The sequence below is a fragment of the Haliotis rubra genome, unplaced genomic scaffold, assembly GCF_003918875.1.
Source record: "Haliotis rubra isolate DU_JTF1 unplaced genomic scaffold, ASM391887v1 Scf497, whole genome shotgun sequence".
NCBI lineage: Eukaryota > Metazoa > Mollusca > Gastropoda > Lepetellida > Haliotidae > Haliotis > Haliotis rubra.
This window is the reverse complement of record NW_025767187.1, coordinates 727,862-745,619: the sequence shown is the minus strand read 5'-3', so window position 1 is coordinate 745,619 and position 17,758 is coordinate 727,862. Positions and strand designations below refer to the sequence as shown.

At 38.5% G+C, this 17,758-nt stretch overlaps 1 protein-coding gene across 3 annotated transcripts in view; it reads right to left on the bottom strand.

Moving 5' to 3' along the window:
* The window catches only part of LOC124291580 (GTP-binding protein Di-Ras2-like), an 88,242-nt gene that overhangs the window by 15,462 nt on the left and 55,022 nt on the right, over positions 1–17,758 (bottom strand). The window contains exon 1 of one of the 3 annotated variants that reach the window (XM_046728601.1): positions 11,330–13,116. The exons of 1 other annotated variant lie outside the window; for it this stretch is intronic. In XM_046728601.1, coding sequence (XP_046584557.1) covers positions 11,330–11,359 — 30 coding nt within the window. In that variant the 5' untranslated portion in view covers positions 11,360–13,116. Of the gene's footprint in view, positions 1–5,038; positions 5,284–11,329; positions 13,117–17,758 lie in introns of those variants that run through there. One more of the 3 variants, XM_046728602.1, reaches the window with a different exon arrangement.

Below are 17,758 nucleotides of genomic sequence, written 5' to 3'. Positions count from 1 at the left end.
ATGTAATTTGTTCCCCTCCTGAAGTGATTTAACATCTGTGGAATCAGCTATGGTAGATGAAGTTCACCTTCGTGTATCCAGAGACCATATAATAGATTATATGGTCTCTGGTGTAACCAACTGCTCATGACCCTGTTCTACGAAACGTTTGTGCGTTACTTTTTATTTTTCCAAGACTTATTACTATTGCATGGTTACAATTCCTTTGGCGTGCATCATAAGAGCATGCTCAGAATTAGTTGAAGAATAAGAGTCAGAGGAATGTATTCAGCCAATCAGGAAGCAGAAGATCTCATTATATGTTCACATTGAAGCTTACCTTATAAGGTAGTGAGTTGGCCAAGCATCATGTTTGATTCTGCATATGGTGGAGATGTTCAATAATGTAATAGTGTTCTTTATCTATTGTACATATTGCAGAACCATGTTAAACCAGATATACTGAGGTAAGATAAAACAGATGAGCTGAGATGCATGTTAGTATTGTGGTAAAGCCCATACTTGGTGCTGAGGAACCAAGGGCCACGTCCAGGGCAAATCAGGGATTTTATCCCTCAATACTCAGACCTTCACTTGACTCATCCTACAGTGACTTACGGTACCTTAGATGTCTGTATCACTGTTTAGGCGGCACCAGGTACAGGCATTCACTTATTCTGTATATATGTGAAATATTTTCAAGCAATAGAACTGTAAAGGCTGATTTGTTATAGTTCTGGGTAATTTTAGATCATGCATGAAATAATTTCTGAGTGTGAAGTTTTGAGAACTCTGCACAGTGAAGTTGACAACCCAAGTGTTGCGCAGAGTAGCTTGCTTTAGTCATGTTTTTATTTAAGAAAACGCGTGTCTCACCGATGAGTTGCAAAATACACATCTCCAGCTTGATTGGATTAGAAAATTGAGAAAATACCTCTCATTTCACAGAATTCCTGTGGCCTAGTATTTCAGCCACAAAAAAAGTGAAAAGTGAGATTTATTACCCATATGGTGAAACATGACCAGTGTCATATATATGATATGTGCACATATCACTTTCTCGCACCAACCATTGTTTCAGTATTTCATCATCTGTGAAGTCACACAGGGACGTCACACTTGCTTACTGTGTTTTACGGCACAAATGAACATGAATAAAATGGATAATAAAAAAATTATTACACTCGAGCAAGTGTGTCATACGACTTATACAAAATTTGTGCAAAATTATGTATTTTTTTGATATGTATAATTCAATGTTTCCCACTAGTTTCGTATAAGCTGTATGACACACTTGCTCGTGTAATAATCTCTATTTATTACATTTTATGCTGTCCCTTCAAGATATTGCACTTTTTGCATCCGAAATATCTGAAAATATCCTTAAACTTGAAAAACAATTTCCATTTGTGTATTTATCCCATGTTTACATTGGTTTTACAGATCCACACGCTGTTGTTATATTTCTTCCGGGAGATAGCAATACAGTCACTTAGATGTATAAAGCTGTATTGTCATCTGCACCGAAGTGCCACAGCTGTAGTAACCTATCTATATATCACTATGCAAAACAACATGTAAAGCACACTGAAAGGCCTGGATTGCACTAGTCCATGTCGGTTGTTCATTTAGAGTTAGTCTCACGGTCTCTGAACCACATTATATTCCCTTCTGCCCAGCCCTTTCAGAATCTCCCATCTTGCTGGGGCTACTTTTCGATTGAAATTTGAATTTATGTCAAGCATTAGAGTAAGTTTGTTTGTCTCCGAGAAAGAGAAAAGTCTGGTTACATGAGAGGCCTAGATGTGCAGGGTGGATCCTGGAAGGGGTTGGGGGGCTGCACATAAATCATGTGCACCCCCCTGGATACACCCCCCTCTGGATACACCCCTGATGTGGTGTGGTCACTGGAGCAGAAACACCTCTTGCTGAATATGGCAAGAAGAGCTATGTAAGTCAAGGCTATATGCTGCTGCTTGCAAACATTGTCCCGAAAGAGTCAGTGTAGTCACCCTTAAATCATTCATTGCTGGGTTTTCTTGATAATGTTGTCAGCATATACCATTTCTTTCAGTATCTGTCTGTCAACATGCCCCTATTGACCTTGTGTTTCAAGGGGAATATTGTGATAGGAAACAAATGCTAATGACTACAGACATGAATAGTGAGTGAGTTTAGTTTTATGCTGCTTTTTAGCAATATTCCAGCAAGTGGGGACACCAGAAATGGGCCTCACACATTGTACCCATGTGGGGATTCAAACCCGAGTCTTCAGCATGATGAACTGATGCTTTAACCACTAGGCTACCCCACTGCCCATTGGCAATACATAACATCTCACTGAAAATGGAATGTCTGACCTTTAGACATTTGCTTAAAGTGAAAAGTGAGATTGTTTACAGATATATATTTTTAAATCTTAAAAATATGATTGTTTAACTTTAATATTTCAGTTTTATAGGGCCACCAGATCAGTATTAACAAAAAAATCACCTATTTATTCATGTAGCGTTATCATATTTCCTCTAAGTTGATACAAAATATCTTTGAACTTTAGTTTCTTATCTTAAGGTTAATAAATATCAAAATAATCAAAGTTTACATGGTGCAAGTTTTATATGAGATTGGAAAACATGTTTTCATCAAGAAATGAAACACTCTGCGAATATCCCCTCAACGTGTTCTATAAAAGGCCTCATTAGAACATACAAATATAGGCCGAGCCAAGATAGAGGCTATGTATAAGTGGAGAGCTGGCTATGAATGAAAATACGAAAATACCGCTGGTCAATACTCGTGGGTGTTGTGTTTTTCTTCATTAATTATGTTAAGTTACATGTTTACCCTGCATGACTGACTGGAACAGATTAATGGCTGACATCGGATGTTCGGAAGACTTTAATGTTATTTTGATTATTATGTAAATATTGTCAGTGCATGATAATAATGGGTCGTGGTTCTGTGGCTTTGATCTGTTGATTTACACCTACACGACGTACGAGATTGTGCAGATTATTGATGAACTTGTGTACATTGCGTTTCCTGTTTATGAACTAACGTCAAGATTAAGTTTATAATTTTTTTTTAGGTCAGACCAATTTGATTTCTTGTTTTACGGATCCGCCGGCCGTATTTTTTCAAGAAAAATAAAGAAAATAAAAATTAATTTTGCCCGCTCAAAAAATATAATCATGTTTTTATTGGGAAAAAAAATGTAAACTTACCCTACAAAATTTGGGATTGTTTTTTGCCCCATATACACTTCATTAATTGCCAAAAATAAAATACTTTAGTATTCAAAAGGAAAATATCTTTGACCTGTGATTTATATTTTTTATTTTTTTCCCTCCGGCCTTTAGGTTCTCTGAGGTGTGTATACTTTGACTTATTTTCATGACAATTTACATATTTGGAATAGTTTCAGAGCTCAAATTATGATATTTTCTTGTGTAAAGTGCTCATCAAATGGAGCTCGTCTGGAAGACATTTGCTAAAGTGTTAAATTCTTTTTCGGGTACCAGATAATCAAGAGTAGTATGTCATTTACTCAATGGTACAGCTCATGAATTTACCGTTTTTTACATCTGTATTGAATTTGCTTCTTCCTCGTGAGGATTCTGGGATAGAAAAGTCCACGAGCAACCTTTGCTGGTTGTAAGCGTGAGTGAGTTTATTTTTATGCCGCTTTTAGCAAGATTCCAGCAACATCACGACAGGGAACACCTGAAATGGGCTTCACACATTGTACCCATATAGGGAGTCGAACCCGGGTCTTCGGTGTGACAAGCAAACACTAGGCTACTCAACCGCCCCCGCGGGTTGTAAGAAGCTGACAAATGGTGGTCAGATCAGTGACTTGGTGTGTGTGTTCATACTTTGTATATGGTTGCTCACTTTATCAATCACTTGATTGTCTGGTCCAGGCTTGGTTATTCACCGACGACCAACTATACTGACACTGAGTCCAGTAAATATAGTTTTAATGTTTGAAAATATATGTTTAAAAATTCAAATAGAAGCCCAGAACAATTCTTAATATCAAGAGGTAAGTCAATCTAGATTTGCCCAATCATTGAGACTATAGAGTTCCACTCCTTTTTTACTCTCCAGGATCTTGGTGACAGACCCCATACTACAGTTTAACTATTGCTGATTGTGGCATCAACAACCTACAAGAAGAGGAGCAAGACTTTAATGTTACTGTTTGTGAAAAAAATTGAGTGTTTATAGTTTCAATTTTTTCTAAACTTGAAAGTCCCAAGATTCCCTTGATTGTTGATAGCCATTCACCAATGAAATATTTCCATGTTCAAATAAAGAAACAATCACGATTACAATATTTAAGGGGGTCTTGGCTTGGGGCATATTGGCTGTCATAGCAAGTTTGATTCAAGTCTTTCAAACATCCTGTCTTAACAAGCATTCTCCATTCACGTTCTAGAAGTCAAGCTAACAGTGAGTATTTGAATTTAGTGTATGTTTTGAAGTTTGTTACTTTCCTTGACAGCTATCAGCAAATGTTCCAGTCGTGACCATGAACGGTCTACCAAGATATACGAAAAAATGTGGGGGTGCACTGTGCCCATCCCTTTGTGCTCTCTGGTACCCATCAATGCCCCTTCCCCTTGGTGCATATCATCGTAGACTGGTGTGTGCCATTGGTTCATTGTTTGCTGTCTAACCCAACACAGAAATATTCCAGGTAGACGCCAGTGGCCTTGAAATAATCAAGACTGGATTAGACAAAACAATAATTGACATAATGAGCATCAATCCACGGCATTCAAAACATTGACGTAAATGACCAATCCCTGAGTCTGACCACCCAATCCACTTAGTCACCTAACCACAAGCATGGGTTGCTGTAGACCTATTTTCTTATATGGAAACCCCATAGTTAGAGACCTAAACTGCTTTGCATAATATATCCTGACTACTTTAACATAACAGTCTCTCCCAAAGTAGAAATGTTTATAAGACTGAGGCTAAACCCAAGGTGCAACGAAACAAAATGATAAAATAATAGAATATAGAATACTGACATGTCACCTGGTGTTACCTGTGATGTGTAACTACTTGAAAACATTCCATGCGATAGTCACATCAACCCCTCTGTGGCGTAAAAAGGGGGTTGTATCCATTATGTACACACCTGTATTTAATGCATATCACATCGGTCCAAAATATGCGAATGTGTTGCACAGTTGCTGCTATTTTGGTTGGATTTAGCCACAACAGGCTATTTCAGTTCTGTGCTTGAGCTCTAATGCATTTACTTTTGCCGATAATGGTGAAATCATCACCTGTTCAGCAACCCATAGCTTCATGTTTATGTGTCAATGACGCACGATATATTGATCGACATTTCCGTGAACCTTAGGCAGGTAACATGCATAGAATGGGTATGAAGCCTTCTCTATCCTTCGTCAGCTAGCGTATGGTAGGATAATACAATATTTACGACACTATACAATTAGTCCTTTCCCATGGGGATAGTAAACGATTCTGACTATAGCCAAGTCTAGTTAAGTTGATACAGTACATCAATTACGAACACGTTCCGGCATGATACTGTCTCGTGTTCCGAATTCCCTTCTTCCGAGAAGCAACCTATGATTCCTCGATTGTACTTTCAGGCTCAATTTAGAATCAATGATGGCTTGGGCCAAACTTCTTTTGGCAGCAGGTTGAACCAATTGCACTCTAACAGGCACAGTGAGTTTTTTGACTAGGATTAAACACATCACTTTATTGATGATCCAAGGAATGGCATATTTTGGTGTAGAAAAGTAAATCAATTCCGTGTGACTTCACTTTGTCAAATTGCTTTGAAGATAAAATAGTGAAAGTGAAATAACAATTTCAGAATCCAAATAAATTAATATATGATGAGTGACTAATGGTAGAATTCATTCAAATTTTCATGACACTCATTCCTAGTTAAAAAGAAATGTAAAAGACATGAAAGGACAGTTGGTTGATGCCACTATTAAAAGAGATCACATCTTTGGAACATTTAATGATTGTCTTCAGACTTTTGAAGTGAGTCCAATGTGTGGTTCACATTTACTCTATGGTGTAGAGTTGTATCCCTTAGTGGTCAGGATGCTCTGAATTTTGGTTCAATTTTTCCCAAATATGTTCCAAATGTACTTCAGCGGAGAACCTGTGTTTCGGACTTGGATCACATATCTACAAGACATACCACTCCACATCAACTAAGATTTAGTCTCTGAGTTGAAAACATTTTGTAATTTTCTTTCTTCATTTGTCTAATGTAAAGGATAGGGGCCCATAGAGTGACTAATGGCTGTGAATTGTGAACCTTGGAGTAATATTTAGGTTTCTGTAGGTTCTTGATTATATAATTGTTGACTTGATGTGAGCTCAGTATCCATGTTTATAGTCCAGAGTGAGTGAGTGAATTTAGTTTTATGCTGCACTCAGCAATATTCCAGCTATATTATGACGGTCTGTTAATAATAGTAAATAATCAGTTAATTTTTTGTAAGTATTACCACTTTAAATTTATTTTTTCGAAAAACCCTAACATCCAATATGTTCATAATGACACTTGTCCCATATTGCTCTGTGAGGAGTCCAGAGCAGCCTAGGTCTACAGTGTACTTGTCATAGAGTTGGGCGATGGGGTAGCCTAGTAGTTATAGTGTTCGCTCGTCACGCCGAAGACCCAGGTTCGATTCCCCACATGGGTACAATGTGTGAAGCCCATTTCTGGTGTCACCCGCTGTGATATTGCTGGAATATTGCTAAAAGTCCCTCACTTACTCACTTACTCACTCATTCATCAAGGGAAATTGTTATTATCATCATCATTATAATGATCACTGTTATTATCAATATCCTTGTGCATCATTTTAATTTTCAGTATTACCTCATTGTAATCATCCTCTCTTAGCGATTTTTCTATATTATCATAACTAACATCATCATAATCAGCTCGACGATCATAACGACCAGTACCTTTATCAGAACCAGTATAATAACCATCATAATCAGCCTTCTCCTTCAACAACTGACACCTTACAGCCAATACCTTTCTCCAACATGATCCTGTCATTAACTATACATAAGTAGCTTGGAATAGAAACGGCATCTGCTCCGCAATATAGAGAGAGGTTAGTTTAATGGCTGCCACGCATGCACTGGCAAGGCGTTACCAGTACCATATTAAGAAAGACAGCATGGTTTTATTGGGCTTGCAGGCTCGTAAATGTTCAAGTTGTACCACATCATGGTGCCACGGTTGCATCGCCTGCATGTCATGTGACACACTGCGATTAACGAGGAATTTGGGAATATGTTGTCTGTCTTGCAAGTGTGTCATATAGTCTTCCAGGTCGTTGACCTTTTAGACGGAATGGCAAGATGGTACCATGGTCTTGATGAGCCATTGTTTAGATTGGAAGCTCTTAGATGTTGGTTGGGATATGCTTCAGATGCTCGATAGGTTACGCTATTTAATAATTCAGCAGGGTACAGGAGAGTGATATTATTCTCAAACAGCGATTGTTGAAGGGAGAATGTTATGGGCTTGTGGAATAATACTGATTTCATTATTGAATTTATACTTGTAATTTTGCAAAGGGAGACATTACTGGGTAGTGTGAAAACTTGGAATGAGATTTGGGATGAAAATGGAGTTTATGCAGATTAAATTCTGTTTATTACCCTAACTTGGTAGGAATTATGAATATTGTGCTCCATTTTACTGCTATTACACTTCATAACGGTAATTTTTTAAACCATTATTCTCAAAATCAATTCATGTTTTGTCTCGATACATTTTTTTAATAGTATCATTGCACTAAAAATCTGGGTTTGATTCCCATGTGAGGACAATGTGTGAAACCCATTTTCAGTGCCCTTCTCTCGTGTGATATGGCTGGATTATTGCTTAAAGTGCAGTGAACACCACTGATATATTATACCTTAAACACCACATTATATGTAGTAAACATGAATGTGTCATTATATATATATATGTATATATGTACATACCACTCTCAAGAAGATAGAGAATACAAGAAACTTCAGTTATATGAACTCAAGAGGAGCTCAGATTTCACTTTGTTGTTAGGCCCCCCGAAAACATATTTCCGTACATGCATTTTAAAAATAGGGTAGGTGGGTCGATTTTATCTTCATTTTTTTACTTTTTTAGGGCACCTGAGAATGTCTTCAAGGATACCTTGTGATGAAACATTGAAAGATTCCTATGTCAAATCATTATTCATGTTATTTATTTGTAGGGTAGTAACAGTCGGGTAACTGGAAATTGACATGGGGGAGGGGGCAACCATAGTTTGTGGCAATCTGAAGCAAGGGGCAGGACCAAAAGATGGATGGGTGGGTGGGTTGGTGGATGGATGGATGGATGGGTTGGTGGGTGGGTGGATGGATGGGTGGGTGGATGGTTGGATGGATGGGTGATTGGGTGGATGGATGGATGGTTGGATGGATGGTGGATGGATGGATGGATGGATGACACTGCACTCAGCAATATTCAAGCTATATGGCGACTGTAAATAATCGAATCTGGACCAGACAATCCGGTGATCAACATCATGGACATCGATCTACGCAATTGGGATAAGATGACATGTGTCAACCAAGTCAGCGAGCCTGACCACCCAATCCTGTTAGTCACCTCTTATGACAAGCATGGGTTAATGAAGACCAATTTTAACCCAGAACTTCATGGGTGCAGAGCCAAAAGAAGTAGTTCATTATATCTATCAGTTCATTACAAGCATGTTCATTACAAAATGGCACATGCTATTTATAATATCATGGTAACATTATAATCCGTTCCCTGTGGCTAAAGGACACACTTATGAATTGACGTATTTTACAAAACATTTATATGATGCTGTGTATGACGCCATTCAGAGATCCAGCGTAAACCTGACAACCACATGAGGAAAGAGTATGGATGATAAGCATGATTACGTGAATTAACCGTGATGTCATGAATTGTAAATGTCATTGATAAGGAAAGGTCAGGCAAAGTGGCCATGATTGATTAAACATATTTCCTTCTAAAATTCTAATGGGCACATGCAGCATCTTTGGGGCTGCCCCCTGTGATCTTGAGAAAAAGGCTATTTCCATTTCTGTCTTTTCTGAAACTTGAGGATTTTAAATCTCTATTGGTAAAACAGCTTGAAGAGACCCCAATTTCACTTGTGAAAAACGCCATTTCAGTTGACCATTGATATGTAACATAATGGGAGTTTTTGGATTCAGTACCCATGGTTGTGGTAGAAAACATATGTAGCATGTAGAGTACATTCTTTTATAACACCTTATAGTTGGACTGTATTCCTTGAATGACAGCTTTATAAATGCTTTTATGAATGACAGCTTAACTATTCATGATCAGCCAAGAATTGTTTAGAACTTAGCCTAAGTAACATGCTACAGTTAGCATTCCCTGTAAATACAATATATTGTCAAAATGAACTACAAATGTCTCCACTGATGGTTGCAGTGTAAAAGGATTAATTACTAGTATATAACAAACAAGAATATACAAACATGAACTACACACCAGACTAAACCTTTATCTCATGGTGGCAGTACATAAATCAAGTACACACCAGACTAAACCTTTATCTCATGGCGGCAGTACATAAATCAAGTACACACCAGACTAAACCTTTATCTCATGGCAGTACATAAATCAAGTACACACCAGACTAAACCTTTATCTTAGGGTATAAAAAACTCAAGTACACACAGTACTAAAAACTTTATCTCATGGCGGCAGTACATAAATCAAGTACACACCAGACTAAACCTTTATCTCATGGCGGCAGTAGATAAATCAAGTACACACCAGACTAAACCTTTATCTCATGGCGGCAGTACATAAATCAAGTACACACCAGACTAAACCTTTATCTCATGGCGGCAGTAAATAAATCAAGTACACACCAGACTAAACCTTTATCTCATGGCGGCAGTACATAAATCAAGTACACACCAGACTAAACCTTTATCTCATGGCGGCAGTACATAAATCAAGTACACACCAGACTAAACCTTTATCTCATGGTGGCAGTACATAAATCAAGTACACACCAGACTACACATAAATCAAGTACACACCAGACTAAACCTTTATCTCATGGCGGCAATACATAAATCCAGACAAGTACACACCAGACTAAACCTTTATCTCATGGCGGCAGTGCATAAATCAAGAGTACACACCAGACTAAACCTTTATCTCATGGCGGCAGTACATAAATCAAGTACACACCAGACTAAACCTTTATCTCATGGCGGCAGTACATAAATCAAGTACACACCAGACTAAACCTTTATCTCATGGTGGCAGTACATAAATCAAGTACACACCAGACTAAACCTTTATCTCATGGTGGCAATACATAAATCAAGTACACACCAGACTAAACCTTTATCTCATGGCAGCAGTACAAAACTGAACTACATGCCAGACTAAACCATCATGACATGGCACAATGCGAAAACCATGAACTGCATGCCAGACTATTATTTCATGACTGCGATACAAAGGGAATTGTATTCCGGCTAAACTTTTATCACAAATATGTATATAACGGGCTCAAGCTCAATACAAAATACACTGCATACCAGACTAAATCGTTATCTCAAGCAACAGTAGAAAATACACTGCATACCAGACTAAATCGTTATCTCAAGCAACAGTAGAAAATACACTGCATACCAGACTAAATCGTTATCTCAAGCAACAGTAGAAAATACACTGCATACCAGACTAAATCGTTATCTCAAGCAACAGTAGAAAATACACTGCATACCAGACTAAATTGTTATCTCAAGCAACAGTAGAAAATACACTGCATAGCAGACTAAATTGTTATCTCAAGCAACAGTAGAAAATACACTGCATACCAGACTAAATTGTTATCTCAAGCAACAGTAGAAAATACACTGCATACCAGACTAAATTGTTATCTCAAGCAACAGTAGAAAATACACTGCATAGCAGACTAAATTGTTATCTCAAGCAACAGTAGAAAAATATACTGCATACCAGACTAAATCATTATCTCAAGCTGCAGTACAAAATACACTGGATACCAGACTAAATCATTATATCAAGCTGCAGTACAAAATATGCTGCATACCAGGCTAAATCATTATCTCAAGCTGCAGTACAAAATATACTGCATACCAGACTAAATCATTATATCAAGCTACAACGCAAAAATAATCTGCAGATCACCTTTTCCTCATGACAGCAACACTAATATGAACTACCTACCAGACAGAAAGTTTTTCATGTCATGGCACAATACAAAAATGAACTACCTACCAGAATGGACTTTTTGGCTGCACTACTCATAGTTGCAGTATTAGCCGGTTGCCCCTCTCCTTGAAAAAGTTACTGTGATTTTGTGAGTTGGAAAGTGTCCAAAACGGATTGGTGTCTGTCTCCAGCAGTCTGTCTAATTGATCCTCTTCTTAGTTACTGGAACCTGCTACTTCAAACTGGCAGCCTCAACTCTAACGTCAAATAATGTTCGCCAACCGAACGACCGCATAAAATGGAGAGTCTTGTATCCCGGTCATCACATGACACTTAAATATGATGGCACAAAAAAAAAGGATATTATTTTGTCACCAGATTACAAGTCAGTCTGTTATCCCTTCAAATATCAGATATTGAAATAGATCAGCTGTGATGATACTGTCAATTAGGCAAGAATGCAATCCTGTTGTGGACGTGATGTAGCTTCTGTTGCTGCAAGTAACCAACATTAATCATTTGCAGTATTTTAGATGACAGCACCAGTGAGCGAGTCAGCAGTCATGTCATCATTGTCTACGTATGTCAAGCCCCAGAACTCGGAAGCAGACGTCTGTTTTCAGCAGGATTGCAGGTAGGTCAGACGGTTGGTGACCAGACGTTTTGTTGTGTGTCCCTGTGCTGTACGATTTCTTTACGATTTTTTGTAAAATTTCAGTACAGTTATTGTACAATTTCTGAACCAATGATCGTCACAGGTTTTAGAAGACTGTGATTGTCGAAGGAGGTGATTCCAGTTATATTTCCACAGGTTGAATGCTTGCTAGTCCCACACAAAGTCGTTATGAAATATCAGTCCACACCTACCCTTACTGAACTAGTCTATGTAACAGGAGTAGATTATGGCCAGCTAATACTGAGGACAGTGAAGAAATGTCAACTGCACACAGCCCGGCAAAAGACGATTGTCTTGTTCAATTGGCGGCAAATATCACATGTGCAAAAGACAGTCTTGATATGCCTGTAATGCTCAGTTTGGGAGCAAGAGCATTAAAAGTGATCCTAAATTTAACTTGAGGATGATCACTGGTCCTTTAGGAATGCCCCCAGACATGGATATTTCTCCAGTTCTTGAAGGCTAGAGTTCTAGGTATGCTTCCCATGCTAGGCTGACAGTTCACAGAAGAGAGCACACTGTGAAAATTGTATGTTTGGACGTTGAGTCAATCAATCGTAGCTTCCAGTTGCCTTCCCATCCTACCAGCGCCATCAATTGTAGCCTCAGTGTATTCTACAAACTTGAATGGTCATGGATTTTCCATAAATGGTAAGAGAGGGCTTTTATCGACATATCATTCATTCAGTTATTGGCAAAGTCAGACTTGATTTGCAAGCATGTGAGTTGAGTAGTCATCCAACCATTGATTGCAGGATTTCACTTTCCAATGTAAAGTTTCCAACAAGAAAAGCCGATAATTAAATGCACATTTTCCTGTTTCACTGTGCTCTGTCATGGAAAGGTAAGGCAACATGAAGATAGTAGAGTCTACGCTGAGGTTTCAGCGGTACCATAGCTTGGTCCAGACTCCACCATTCATAAGGGTCTGATGCTCACGAAACATCAATACTTGTTCTTCTCTTGCTTTGAAGTCACACACACACATATAATGCTGTTATAGCAACATGATATTTTCACTGGAGAAAATGACATTCGTTATCCACAAGCACAGCAAACGAAGACAAATGTTTCCTGACTGAAGTGCAGAAGATGTGTTTCGACGTTGTACACTAGCCGAGTTGACCTACTTTGTGATTGAACCGAGGGATCTTTATTCAGCAAATCAATGAGGGAATTTGCGTCACTGGTCGATTTTGCTCATTCATAAAGATTGGAACCCATGTATTTGCCAGAAGAATCACAAAATCAGCTGAGACCTGGGTGAGTCTGAGAGGGCTCAGCCAATCAGATTTCATCGAGTTCCCAGGCATTGGATGTATTGAGCATAACCATGGCTTAATTTGTTTATGCCTTAGACTTGGCCGTGTTTACTTCTTATTTGTCCAAATTCTCCCAAATATCAAGGCTACTGCTGGCCTTTGGGCTATTGAAAGGCTGTATGTTATTCCAAGTTGACACCAACTTTAGTAAGGGCAGTTGAGTCATGAATGAAATCATTGGAAGTGTCCCTCTGAGTTCATGGCTTAAATAGGATTACACCACACACCTAACTGATTAAGAACTATAAAACAAGATCAAAGATTTAATTACATTTACTTGGACCAACCCTCCCTGTGCAAGGAACAGTTTCAGTTCCTGGCCTGTGTTATAATAGCATTAATCATTGTGCGATACCAACAGCAGGGCTTTCAAAGGGTGGAAAAACAAGAGTGCTTAAGCCAATGAGTCAATATTGATTTTTGATTACGTGGATTCCTTATTGTATGAATCAGTGATTTTAGTGTAAGCAGGTGAGACAAAGTGGAATGCTGCATGTTTGCTCAGGGTTCCATTTGAGTCATTATGGTCCTATCTGTTGCAAGCACTTATTTTAATATGTTTTTCTCGTCATTTTAATCAGGGATGGGTTGTCTGTGTCAGGATTACATGCTGATGAATCAAGTTACAGTCATAGTGTTTATGTTACACTTCGACAGGAGCTCTGATAAGCATATTTCCCATCACTCAAATGTGTCAGATATTCTGTATGTCAACATAGCGATGAGGGAGGGAGTTTAGTTTTAAGCCGCTTTTAGCAATATTCCAGCAATATTATGGCAGGGAACACCAGAAGTGGGTTTCACACATTGTACCCATGTGGGGAACTGAACCCAGGTCTTCTGCATGGCGAGCAAATGCTTTAACCATTAGGCTACCCCACCACCCCCAACATAGCAATGAAGTCACCATCAATATCTCTCCTTTCTCCTTATATGCATTAGATATTCTCTGTGTCAACTTGAGACAAGGTAACCATATCTCACATCCAACCTGTTTCAAATCAAATACTTTTCTTTTCAATATGAGATAAAGTAATCATATCTCTGATTTAACCCTATGTGATGTGCATGAGATAGTCTCTGTATCTACTTGAGACATCCACAATGGTGGTGCCCATCACAAACACATGCAAAGGCAGGTCAACCCACATGCAAAGAAACTCTTATCATATGCTTCTACAAATATAAAGAGATGAAAGATGTCATGTTTTATAGATAATAACTTCTTTTTATTCTTTATACAAGGTTTCAGAGCTAATTCTTGCTCCTTCATCAGGTAAATGAGTATATAAAGAGAGAATGGCATGTGATATCATTTTTATAACTGATGCATCAAATATGGAAGTGTCTACTACATACATACCATAAACATTTTCAAGAGTTTTCCACACAAGGTTGTGAAATGTAGGCTTAAAAGGATGAAATTGCTGGAATATTGACAGCCTAAGGTCAGATGATGTTATATCTGTAATATTATAAACAATGGAAGACATCACATTGTTATCTTTCGTACCAGTGAAACGATGTGATCGCTGGAAATGATCTGAGTCAGCATTGATGTACAATGCATATGTACAAATTCAAGAAGTTACTGTACTCAGTCTTTCTCCCCTTGTGATTATCGCTAAGTACTTTTTAATTCACCATAATTGTCAGAATTGATTTTCAGTAACCCATGCTTATCGTAAGAGGCAACTAACGGGATCAGGTGGTCAGGCCCGCTGATTTGGTTGACATGTCATTGTATCCCAATTACATAGATTGATGCTCATGCTGTTGATCACTGGATTGTCTGGTATAGACTCGTTTATTTACAGACCGCCGTTGAAATCTAAATCTAAACTCACTCACATGTTCCTTTGCTTTTGCTGTTTTTCGCAAATTTACGAAACTGACATAATTTTGGGTGACCCTACCTTAATTTCCTCTGATTTCTTCTTAAAATATTTCTCTCCTGTATAAATAATGTTATAAAGCATGATTGTTATTTAGCAATATTATATCTTACAAAAGAACAGGGATACATCTAGGTATTCTCTGGGATCTAGCTGTAGTACTCAACATACCCCTGAATATAAGAACGTGACAACTTTCAAGAAAATCCAAATATTAAACAAAATTTCAAAACATGATTATGAAGTACCAGTTTTGGGACAAGCTTTAGGGGCTTGGGACACACTCTGGCTGTCACTGAAGGCGTGCATGATGACTTGCCTTACAGCCTTGAGTTTAGTTTTACGCCGCACTCAGCAATATTCCAGCTATATGGCGTGTCTGGACCAGACAATCCAGTGATCAACAGCATGAGCATCGATCTGCGCAATTGGGAACCGATGACATGTGTCAACCAAGTCAGCGAGCCTGACCACCCGATCCCGTTAGTCGCCTCTTACAACAAGCATGGGTTGCTGAAGACCAATTCTAACCCGGACCTTCACGGGTCTGACCCAGAAGTCCCATATGGAATCAATGGGCACTGGGCACTATGGGACATATATTAACATTATTAATTACAAATGAACAAAAAGGAATATCGGTAGCATGTAAGCACTTTTTTTTAGCAAGAGTGTTTCTCCATGTAGTTTCAACCCAAACAAGTCTTGTTTACAAAAGTCAATTTGTCCATTTTTATAAATGCCAGTTTATTTTTGTGGTAAAATCCCAAGCCCTTAAGATACATTAGTAACTCCCATAGGTCTGTAAATCATTGTGACACATACAGAATCTGATGGTTATGTAGAAGTGTGTGGGCCATAGGAGAATTACTGGCCAAATTGTCTTTTATGCTTTGTGTGTTTTTATAAACGACAGCACAATGCAGGCACACTTCAGTACAGATGCACCCAATCCAGCTGCAGATTTAGCTGTGAGAAGCAGCACTAATGGAAGTGAATCCTGCAAGGAGGAAATCTCATGCTGGCATCTGCAAATGATGCAGGGCATTTGCAATGTCCTCATCCACTGAGAACAGATATGATCTCTTGAGTCCATAGATGCTGCTTCAGTGCAGAATTAGTTCCAAACTGTACATATTTTTCAGTAAGCACAAAAAAGGAATGAGTGGGGAAAGGTGTCATTGGGAATTGTTAAATACCATATTTCCGTGTGTGTTTGAGAATGCGACATACACACCCCTCCCCACCTGTATAATTTTTGTTTAAAAGTTATTTTACGGCTTATCAAAAACATCTCGGTATACTCACATGAATACACAAGGTATGCACATTTTCTCCTGTTTAACTCAAAACATTTTAAGAAATTAAATCAGAAAATTTTATAACAAAATTAATATTAAATTTTTTTCACTGGTTAAGGACACACAAGTTTGTTCTCTCTGACAGGAGACCCAAATTTAATTTCTTTCACAAGACATATACAATTTCAGAGCGTCTGTAAAATCCTGAGAACACCCATTTTGTAAATTTGAGTCACCTCGAACTCAGAATAGAAAATGTTGAAAATGAAGTTGAGACGGTCTATGCATGTTGGAGGAACACACACGCACACACATGCACTTGCACATCGCTATACGCGTGCAGTCATCTTGAACCCCTTTAATACCACAAAAATAATCTGGCATTTAAAAAAATGGACAAATTGACTTTTGTAAACAAGACTTGTTTGGGTTGAAACTACATGGAGAGACACTCTTGCTAAAAAAAGTGTTTACATGCTACCGATATTCCTTTTTGTTCATTTGTAATTAATAATGTTAATATATGTCCCATAGTGCCCAGTGCCCCCATAGTGCCCCAGTCTGTGGTCATGATTGATTCCATATGGGACTTCTGGGTCAGACCTGTGAAGGTCCAGGTTAGAATTGGTCTTCAGCAACCCATGCTTGTCGTAAGAGGCGACTAAAGGGATCGGGTGGTCAGGATTGCTGACTTGGTTGACACATGTCATCGGTTCCCAATTGAGCAGATCAATGCTCATGCTGTTGATCACTGGATTGTCTGGTCCAGACTCGATTATTTACAGACCGCCGCCATATAGCTGGAATATTGCTGAGTGCGGTGTAAAACTAAACTCACTCACTCTTCATGATAGTGGTGGCTGTAAGGCAAGTCGTCATGCACCCCTTCAGTGACAGCCAGAGTGTGTCCCAAGCCCCTAAAGCTTGTCCCAAAACTGGTACTTCATAATCATGTTTTGAAATTTTGTTTAATATTTGGATTTTCTTGAAAGTTCTTTAATCCCATTTCACCACCACGTCACCTCAGTGATTTGCTGGAATTATGTTAAGTTATTAATCAAGTGACAGTATGGCCCACTCGTCAAGCCCCTCTTCAATCCTCAGCTGCCAGTCATCATGAGAAATCCAATATAGGGTGTGTTTGTTTTGCCTGCAGGTTCCAGAGGCTGCCTGCTGCTATTGACAAGCTTAGGACAATGAGGGTCCCGAAGGGGTCAGAACACTTCTTTAAGGATCATACAAATCCCAGATAATCTATTGAATTTCTGATGGAATGAAACTGATGCTTGATCTTGGAAGTC